This window comes from Pangasianodon hypophthalmus, chromosome 14 (assembly GCF_027358585.1).
Source record: "Pangasianodon hypophthalmus isolate fPanHyp1 chromosome 14, fPanHyp1.pri, whole genome shotgun sequence".
In the NCBI taxonomy this organism is placed as follows: Eukaryota; Metazoa; Chordata; class Actinopteri; order Siluriformes; family Pangasiidae; genus Pangasianodon; species Pangasianodon hypophthalmus.
In genome coordinates, this window is record NC_069723.1 from 10,193,120 (window position 1) to 10,204,055 (window position 10,936).

At 39.4% G+C, this 10,936-nt stretch overlaps 1 protein-coding gene across 1 annotated transcript; it reads right to left on the reverse strand.

Moving 5' to 3' along the window:
• Positions 1-264: 264 nt before the first annotated feature.
• tnfaip1 (tumor necrosis factor, alpha-induced protein 1 (endothelial)) lies at positions 265-8,678 on the reverse strand. The gene is made up of 7 exons (XM_026923881.3): positions 8,456-8,678; positions 5,429-5,780; positions 5,169-5,338; positions 2,899-2,982; positions 2,717-2,769; positions 2,402-2,597; positions 265-1,547 (listed from the first exon to the last, which is right to left on the reverse strand). Exons 2-7 carry the CDS (start codon positions 5,667-5,669, stop codon positions 1,329-1,331), a joined length of 963 nt encoding a protein of 320 aa, XP_026779682.2. The 5' UTR covers positions 5,670-5,780; positions 8,456-8,678; the 3' UTR covers positions 265-1,328.
• Positions 8,679-10,936: the final 2,258 nt, after the last annotated feature.

Genomic DNA, 10,936 nt, shown 5'->3' on the forward strand with positions numbered 1-10,936 from the left:
CTGAGTTTCTGCCACATGATTGGTGGATTGGATAATTGCATGAATGAGTACAGGTGTTCCTATTAAAGTGGGGAATGAGTGTGTAGAACGATTGTATACAAGAGCGCCACAGATTCTATTACTAGATTTTATCAACAGGCATGTTTTTTGATGTTTTTGACCCAAATGTAAAAGACGAGAGTAGGTAGGTAGAATTGTGAAATTTCAGCAATACACATATTTTTTCACCATATGTTGACAAGATAAAGAACCACACATAGTCCATTTAAATAAAATCTTTTATAAAGAGTATGAAAGGCTTGATAAAATAAACCTACAGATTTAACAAAATACATCATTTATCAAGAATCACAAATATATAATTAGTGAACTCCAAAAGCACATTCTGTATCCAATTTTCACCGATTTCTCCATCACATGATTAGATCTCATATCAGAACTTATTTCGACCTTAGGCTCACAGCTGTTTACTTGATACACAGGAAGGCATGAGTGGCACTAAGGCATCCAAAAATATCAATGAAGAGAAAAAGAGACAAGGTGCAGTAAATTTATGTTCATCATTGCTATGTTCTCAATTAGTTTGCATCGTGTTTCAATCAAAGAAAAAAAAAAGTTGCCAGTATTACAATTCTGAGATAGATAAATAAATAAAATTTTAAAAACACCAGCAAACATTGCTATTTGTGTTCACATTATAGGATTAGGTTTTTAAAAACCAACGCTGGTTATTCAAGAAGTGGTATATCAGTCAGTTCAATTCTAGTGTCTATACAGAGCTTTGGGAAAAGAAAAGAAAAAAAAAAAGCTAAAAAACATTTTTAAAGGAGGTTAAAAACACTATCATCCTACAAAGGTGCTGGTTCTTTTTCACTACACAACTGAGCAGAAGGAATATGACAGTTTTTTTGACCAGATTGTCAGGATTTATCATTGTGATATGGCAGAGTTAAAACAGTGGTTAAATACTGTCAAGAAGAGAGAAGAGAGTTGTCTGTAGTGTGATATTTTTCACAGAATTTTCGTCTGTGGGCGAAAGCTCACACTTTCATGCTGTTCAGTACACTTAAGTATACGTCACCAGAAAACTGGCAAGTGTGCATTTCCCCCCAAAATAAGTACCAGTCAAAATGATTTGTTTATCAGTATCTGACTTAGACGGACTTACACGACACCCCAATGTGCTAATTCATGGCTCACAGGGTGGTCTGATTATAGTGTCATCATTTTTGCTCACACTCAACAATGTGTCCCAAACGTGTGTACGTGAGCTTTCAGTAGACTGTGCAAGCTTTCGCCCTTTAGCAGAGAAGACTTTCAGTTCTCAGCTAATGTCCCAGTGGTCTGTCGTCGTAGGTGCTGTATCTCTTAATGTGTATGCGCCGTACTCGCTCTCTCAGCTCCACGCTCTCATCCTCCTCGCTGTGTGAGCAGCAGTGAGCTCGCCTGCGCGTGGCCTCCAGGAGAGAGTTGTCAGGAACTGGGAGTGTCTCATAAAGCAGAGCGTTTAGTGTCTCTTCATAGATACGAGCCTCGGGAAACTCCACCTGAGACAAAGCAGCGAATCACAGGAGGATCACAGCAGTGCTCTGGCTTCAGTTTAGACATATACAGCAATTAGAGAAATTCCTAATCCACAAATCCTTCAAACCTGGGCTGCATCTTAAATCAAAAACTCTGACCTTACATTCCAAAGTATTTACTAATCTAGAAAATCCAGAAGGCTAGCATGCAGATCTTTCAGTGGGGTTGAAGGCTACATGAGAGGGTAAAATGCAAACACTAACTGCAACAGGAAAACCAGTTAGCGTTAGTACACAATAATGATCTAGAATAGTATATAAGTATGTGATTTAAGAAATAACACTAGTGTGTTTAGCTGAGGGGAAATTTGTCCATTTTGTCACTGAATTCCTACGCTAGCACTGCGTGTAAGGATAGTGGAAAGACCATAACAGCATACACACTCTTCATTTAAATGTGGCATGATTGAATGCGACTCCCAGTAACATTTCAAAATACAAAATCCATTTTCATAGCTAGAGCGATATCTCTAAGATTAATTTGTAAAATAAATGAATAAAACAAAAAACTCCTGCCATATCCTTTAATAGTTATACACATAGACTACACTGCGTCAAGTCACTTAAAATAAAAATCTATAAAAATAAAAATCTATAAAAATAAAATATAAATCTGCCGAATGAATAATGTAAAACAGAACAATAACAAATGATTGATGGAACTTCACTAGGGAGTCATACACTTGCTTGCTAAATGTCAGTATCAATAAAATCATCTCATATATAAATTCATAAATCTCTAAATCTAGATAATGATAGACAGTCATATGACATGCAAATTTCTCACATCATATAGTTGTGCAGAATCATGATCCTACCTTGGTCTGCTTTTTCTCAGTAGCATAGACAATGGATGTGCAGCAAACTTCTGCTAATTTGCGGCCCTGCCCGTAGAAGGACCAGCAACAGATCTCATCGCCGATTACATCCTTAATGAACAGCACACGTCCATTGTAGCTCAGCGACAACTTCTCAAACAGTTCAATGTTCTTGAGCAAGTTGTCATCAGAGTTGCTTTCAGAAAACAAAAGTCAATGAGTTAACAGAGAAATGCGCACGTAGGTAATAAAGCAGTGGTCAAGAAATCCAGATGTAGTCAAAGTGCTTAAATACTTCTGATGAATGATATTCACCTGGTGTAGGAATATTTGTTGTTGCCTCGATTGTAGAGTAGCTTTACTGCAGGCTGGAACAGAAAATTAACAGTAACAGAATATTGCAATGTATCATCATCTTTTCGGACGTTCAAATAAAAGATTAACAGTGTAGATGAATTACTCTGTCATTTTAGAAAGGGTTATGAGCAGAGCCTCACCCTTGTACAGCCCTGTATCAGCCTCTCCTCTTCCTTCTGAGATGTGATGACCGGGATAACGCACACAGCTTTCTGCATATTATCCTGCAAAGAAGAAAACTTTGCTCTGAAGTCGACAGATATTTATATCTTCTACTGTCAACTTGTGCTGTTATTCCACCATGACACCATAATTTCTGTAATATGACTAATGTCTGATTAAGCTCATTATGACTTTTATTACTGTTTTATTCAAGATATAGTCAGAAATCTTTGCCAGAAGTGAGCCAAATTTTGCTGTTTTGAGACTGAAGATGTGAATAAATACAACCTCGCTCTTTAATGCTGCCTCAATGCACAAGGAATTTGAGAAGAACTGACTTAGAAATCATTAACCCCACCTTTAACTATACACAGCGATCAGCCATAACATTATGACCACTGACAGGTGAAGTGAATAATATTGATTATCTCGTTACAATAGCACCTGTCAAGGGTTGAGATATATTAGGCAGCAAGTGACCAGTCGGTTCTCAAAGTTGATGTGTTGGAAACAGGAAAAATGGGCAAGCGTAAGCCAAATGGCCAAATTGTGATGGCTAGATGACTGAGTCAGAGCTTCTTTAAAAGGGCAAGTCTTGTGGGGTGTTCCCGGTATGCAGTGGTTAGTACCTACCAAAAGTGGTCCAAGGAAGGACAACCAGTGAACTAGCGACAGGGTCATGGGTGCCCAAGGCTCACTGATGCGCGTGGGGAGTGAAGGCTAGTCCGTCTGGTCTGATCCCACAGAAGAGCTATTGTAGCACAAACTGCTGAAAAGTTAAAGCCGGCTATGATAGAAAGGTGTCACAACACACAGTGCATCGCAGCTTGCTTCGTATGGGGCTATGTAGCCACAGACCTTTCATAGTGTCATAGTGCCCATGCTGACCTCTGTCCACTGCCAAAAGTGCCTACAATGGACAGGTGAGCATCAGAACTGGACCAGGAAGCAATGGAAGAAGATGGCCTGGTCTGATAATTCACATTTTCTTTTACTTCATGAGGAAGGCCGGGTGCATGTGCATCGTTTACCTGGGGAAGAGATGGCACCAGCATGCACTATGGGAAGAACACAAGCCGGCAGAGGCAGTGTGATGCTCTGGGCAGTGTTCTGCTGGGAAACTTTGGGTCCTGGCATTCATGCTATTTTGACACGTACCACCTACCTAAACATTGTTGCAGACCAGGTACACCCCTTCATGGCAACAGTATTCCCTAATGGAATATTGCGCCCTGCCACACTGTAAAAATTGTTCAGGAATGGTTCGAGGAACATGACAAGGTGTTGATTTGGCCTCCAAATTCCCCAGATCTCAATCCAATCGAACATCTGTGCGGTGTGCTGGCCATGAAGTCCGATCCATGGAGGCCCCACCTCGCAACTTACAGGACTTAAAGGATCTGCTGCTAACGTCTTTGTGCCAGATACCACAGCACACCTTCAGGGATCTAGTGGAGTCCATGCCTCAACAGGTCAGGGCTGTTTTGGCAGCAAAAGGGGGACCACCACAATATTAGGCAGGTGGTCATAATGTTATGGCTGATCTGCGTATATATATGATAAACAAAAACAGCAGCGCTTCTGGGATCTGGCAGTTCTATCTTTAAGTCTGACTATTAGGAGATAAGGATATCTGGTTATATTTTGACTTTAAACCTGATTTATATAGACACAATGTACAAGTTGAGTGTACCTTGCACATGAGCAGAAGTGCACATTTTCCAAATGTCTACAACTACGTTTCCTGTAAATGCTGACTAGTTAAGTAGGGACATGAATCTTGGCACACTGGGGTTAGAATGAGACCCGAACCAGAATTATCGCTCAAGCAAAATGGAGCAGTTTGTAGAGGTACAATTGTATAAGCACTTATATGCCCCTTCTTTAAAAGTGACAACAGAAGTTAGTGAAAGCTTTGAGTAAAGATTTGGAGGAGTGCAGGAAATTTCAGTGTAATATTGCCACAAATGATCCGAGTGTAATCACAAATGATCCGAGTGTAAAGAACTAAATTGTCCTTTATTGTATACAGTAAATTGTTTCTTTTTTCCATTCCCTCTGCTGCAGTGAAATCTGAGACTTTGTCTTTGTTTTCTGTACATTCTGGTTTGGTATATGCGACTCTGCCCCCAATGCACACGTTGACTGACATGAATGTCTATGCACCAAAACGGAACATCCATAAATTCTTGTGCACAGAACTTTAAATCAGCCTTTCGACTAATCCGGACAAACATGGCTTCCTCACCTGAAGCGCACGTTGACACAAGTCCACCAGCCCCTGGATCTGATAATACTTTGCCTCAGTGAAAAGCTCCATGACAGCCTGCCTGCTCTTGGGCAAAGTTACACTTCCATCCCGCAAGTAACTGAGAATCGAACCGAAGTGTTTCCCACAGCGGTCTATCAAAATCCAACCTGATAGGAACAGAACACGTACTGTATAAAAGCATAAAAAAATGAATATCTGATCAATAAACAGTCAATGGATCGTTCTACAGCATTCACCTTCCTTGTCGGTGAAGACCTCCATCTTGCCGCTAAACATGGACTTGAGCAGTGTGTCCTGTCGCGTAAGCACTTGCACAGTGGAATAGTAGAGCGCTCCTCCCACGTTAAGGCGGACATATTTGCTTCCCGCCGTGCCTCGCTGGCTGCAGCTCTTAATCTTGGGACATTCGGTTGAAGTGATGGAGAGGACGGGGTTGGCCTGAGGCCGTAGCGGGTGCAGGCAGCTCTCTCCCGACATGTCCCTCTGGAGGTAGATGACCACCCTGCACACGGTAGGTTTGATGTTTCCCGCCGTGGTGAACGCCGCTGGGGAAGCTGCCAGTGCGAGCTTCTGCACTTCCTCACATAGCTACAAACACAGGGTAAGGTGGATTAGCACGGTTTCCATGCACTGTTCACAGATCAGTGCAGCATGACAGTGAACACTTTCATGACCAGAAATAACATGTTTATGTCAGACTGGCTTTTACAAACTGTAAAGAACTGAATCCAAATACCACAATAACCTGTATGCTGTTTCCAAAGTACAGTACTGTAGAATAGTACTACAGTGTTTTTAGGGCCGAAACATACCCTGCGCATCTAGGTGAATGCATGACACAATAGATTCTGTGCGTCCTTGCATATTTATAACGCAGCATGACTGTGTAATATTACTGGAAACATTTAAAAGTTTCAGACACACTCTATAACCCTCTTGAGTACTGAGGTTTATAACAGCCACAGTAGGACAATAAGAACGCATGTTGAGTATGTACAACAAAGTTTTGGGCAGACTTTGTCATTTGCTTTCACATACACACGTGTGTTTTGGCCCTTCATGCTTATCCACGGTCTCTAGCACATGTGAAATAACCACAGACAAGAATTACAACACGGTACTATTCTGACCCACTAATTAATTAAACAGGAATGCAGTTTTGGATGTAGTTTGTGATACAAACCAACTAAAAAACCAACTAAAGCCCTATTTGCACAGGATTAAATTGCAATGGGGTCCTTGAGTAATTTTACTCTATGAGTTTATTTACGTCTGGATAGGCCATGACGCTGTTTTTTTCTCCGTTCTTCTGCGGGAAAAGTACAGGATGAATTACATACTGTTTTTTGCCGAACTCAACGGTACAACGGATCTTCTATGTTAATAAAATTATGTTTGACTGCTGCTACTTGCCGTGGTTGGTCTCGAAACAAAAAAACGGATGATTTAGACGAGGCATACAACCACATACTTGGTGCGGGTGGTAAAATCTCAAGTACACACGCTACCTGGGAAAGCATTTCCAGGAGAAGAAAATAAAATCCTTAAGAAAAACAAGATTCTGCAGACTGATTAAAGGAGCCATTATAATGGCAGCTACAGGTATAAAGCATTACTACATATTTACATATGCAAAATATCATCAATTTTTAGTTTTCTATAAATAATGGCTAGTTATATGACTGCCAGCTGCTCAAATATTTCATGTTAAAGGCTTATAAATTAATATTTATTAATTCCACGTTGTGAATGGAGTGTGATCATATGACCATGCGATGCAAAGATCCGAGTTTGTAGAAATACAACCCACTGGAAACTCACTCTTCCTGTGGAAATTGTATCACTGTCTGGATGTGAGTTTTATCACTGAAGAGACGTATAAAAAGTTTACTACATGCGTTCCCCTGATAAACTAATCGAGTCTGAATAGGGCTCAAAGCAGCGTTTCCCATAGCGCAGGTGTGTAAATGTGAAAAAGAGCAAAGAAGTGCACATTTCTTTTTGTTTTCTGAGAGGTTTGTTATCCTGACGCTGTGTAGTAAAGCCCCTGAGCTCAGTACTTCTACCAGTAGCTTCATCTTTCGTTTATGCTGAAATAATGTTGTTCTAGTGATTTTAGAAACATGGCACTCAGCCCATACCTAAAGTAAGACAAAAAACTGAAGCTGAATAACATCCTGGCTACGGCTGAGTGCAAAAGTTTGCACACCCTTGGGAAGAAACGAATAAGACAAAGAAAAGTCATTTACAGAAACAAGATATTCAGTGTTAGGTTCGACAGATGTTCCTTTTTTAAATGAGAAAAATATAAAGTCAAATACGGTACATGGAGATATTCATTATAAATAAAGATACTGAGTTAGTTTAAAACTAGCTTACTACCAGTTTACTACCAGTTAGTTTACTACTAGTTAGTTTACTACAAGCTAATTTTCTACTAGTTAGTTTACAACAAATTAATTCACTACTGGTTAGCTTACTACTAGTTACTACAAGTCAGTTTACTACAAGTTAATTTACTACTAGTTAGCTTACTACTAATTTACTACACATTTACTACTAGTTAGTTTAGTACTAGGTATCTTACTACTCATTTACTACAAGTTAATTTACTACTAGTTAGCTTACCACTAGCTTACTACAAGTTAATTTACTACTAGTTAGCTTACTACTAATCTATTACAAGTTAGTTTACTACTAGTTAGTTTAGAACTAGTTAGCGTACTACTTCTTTACTACTAGTTAGTTTACTTCAAGTTAGCTTACTACTAATTTATTACAGGTTAGCTTACTACTAGTTTACTACAAATTTATTACTAGTTAGTTTACTACTAGTTAGTTTAGAACTAGTTAGTTTACTACTTCTTTACTACTAGTTAGTTTAGTATAAGTTAATTTACTACTAGTCTACTACTAGTTAGTTTACGTAAAGTTTTATCTATGTTAGTTTTGGCTATGAACAGCTCAATGTACAGCTAATCTAATGTAAAGTTTAGCAGGGAGCAGGCCAGCGGTCTCACACACACACACACACACACCTTGTTCTGCTATGTGGTTAGCACTCCAGCGTTAGAAAGCTAGATAATTTCACGTTTTCAGCTTTTGTCAGAGTGATAAAGTTAGTCTGAAGGCACTGTTAGCAGTAACTATGCAGGTAGCAGGAGGAAATGAAGAGGCGCGGAAAAGCCACCGATACAGCAAACTTTATGAAACAGTCGCTAGCATAGTTAGCATAGTTAGCATAGACATGAACACTGCCTGACCTCGGAGCTGATCAATAAGCCGCTCTTTTCTGCTCATAGGTCCAGTAGAGGAGCCCGACAGCTATATACATTACATTTCCCAGATACAATGACTTAATGTCAGCGACAAACAGCCAGTTTTTCACAGCGACGCTGTAGCTTTTAGCCCAAATGCCTTCGACGTGTTTTTCTCTTCTTCTGTATCACACTTCCACAAGGCACAGAAAGTTGAGTGATTTCCTGCTGCCCTCTGTTGATCAGTGCTGCGAATATAATGATGGTGTATAAGCTGCTGAAATCTGCTCTAATTCTGACTTTCCATCCATGTCATCAAGTTACACCCTTTTTTTCGACCCCACAGTGTATTTTCTGCTCATTTCAGTGCACTATCTGATACTTACAGCCCCTCAGTCTTTTCTGAATTTCAGATGAATATAAATATTAAGGTGAGAAGATAGTTTCTCAGGAGTCTGCTACACCTCTCTGCTCTCTACGCTACTCTAAAAATGACAAAATACACACTTTCTGAACATCAGTTCAGGACATGTGGCAATTACAGTGCAACAAAATACATGACAGTGGATAAAGTGCGTCCAGAGCCTGTCCCTGAAACACTAATGCGGGAACACACCTGGGACCGGACTCCAGATCATCTCTGAGCATCATGTGCATACACATTCACACTCTCATTCACACCCCGAGTCGATTTAGATTAGCCGGTCCACCTACTGGCATGTTTTAGAAGTGTGAGGAAACCTGTGAACTCAGAGGAAACCCACAGGGACAAGGCGAGAACATGCAGAACTAAGAAGCAAGTGTGAAAGTCAAAGTCTCCAGAAGAACTGTGGCTGGTTCTGAAAGATGCTCAGTAAAACTTACAGCTCATTTCCTTATAAAACTGCACTAATTGTACCTGAAACTACTATTTTTTTTAAATAAAGGGTTGTCACACCAAATATTGTTTAATTTATTACTGTTTACTGCTCTTTATAGTATTTTTTAATGTATAAACATTTAATTTCATTATTTTTTGAAGGCATCTTTGCTCTACAGCATTTCTTTGCATGTGCCTAAGACTTTTGCACAGTACTGTATATTATATATTGTTGTAAATATTTCATATTTTGCATAAAATGCATTTTCATAAATAATATATGATATTAATAATCATAAATGCTAAGATGCCAGGGATTCTGACCCCTTCTGCTCTCCAGACCTGCCTGATCCACCCTGATGCCCTGCTTCTGGTTGGAGCTGCTGAGGACGGCCCAACACGGACAGCCTAAAGATACATGAGATTACTGAGGATGGTATCACTTAAAAACCCTGAAGATGGCTTTGGACTTTAACTGATATGAACAGTTTTGCTACGATGGCTTAGGACTGCAATTGCTTTGATAACTTTAAGACTGCAGTTGCCATGAATAGTTCTGCACTCAAGTTTCCATCAGTGAACAGTTGATAACTTCAACAAAATAGACTTTATGTGAAAACTATAATGAATTTCCTGGTTACACAATTGCATTTTTTGATCATGTAGTAAACAGTTATAGAAGGGAATTATTTATAATCGCACTATCTGGTGTCACTAAGACGAGGATGGGTTCCCTTTTGAGTCTGGTTCCTCTCAAGGTTTCTTCCTCATGATGTCTCAGGGAGTTTTTTCTTGCCACCGTCACCTCTGGATTACTCATTAGCGATAAATTCATAAATTTCAAATTTATATCCTGAATTTATAAATTTATGTAAAGCTGCTTTGTGACAATGTCCATTGTTAAAAGCACTACACAAATAAAATTGAATTGAATTGAATAAATAATATTTTGTTGACTTCGGGCCTCGGGTACATTGGTGTGGTCTAAACTGGCCCTGTTTGAAAAAAGTCTGGGAAACCCTGCTTTAGTTTGAATCCTTTACTGCAACTAATGCAACATTGCACACAATTTTGTTGGTTCGAGGTTTTCTAACTGGCCTACTCTTGTTGTTTTCTTAAAATAACTCACGTACAATGGTGCAGTTGTAGCAGTTAAAGATGGTCTAGCAGCTTAACCAGCTCAGCCTGTGTCTTTTTCACCAGGATAAATAATATGATATCCTGCAACCCTGGGACAGCATGAGTAATTTAAATTATATTATAATTTAAATAATAATTACTTTTATTATTATTATTATAATTTAAATTAAATTATTTATTTTATTTAGGGCACTTTGATATACTGTATATTTAAAATACAGAGCAAAGGTAAAGTGTTTCATTAGGCGAAAATCAATCACTCTTTTTGTGCAGGAACACCAGCACTATGTTGTGTGTGAGATCACACACCATCACATACCAGATTTCTAGGGAACTCTTACACACGCTGCCATCACAGCGACTTTTATCTGCTCGAGAAGGTCACCGTTATAGAAGCAGAAGTCCCGCCTTCGGGGCCGTACTGAGAACTGCGGTTGGTCACCGTGCCTGTCAATCACGTGATATTTAACCAATCGTGTTTGTTTGTC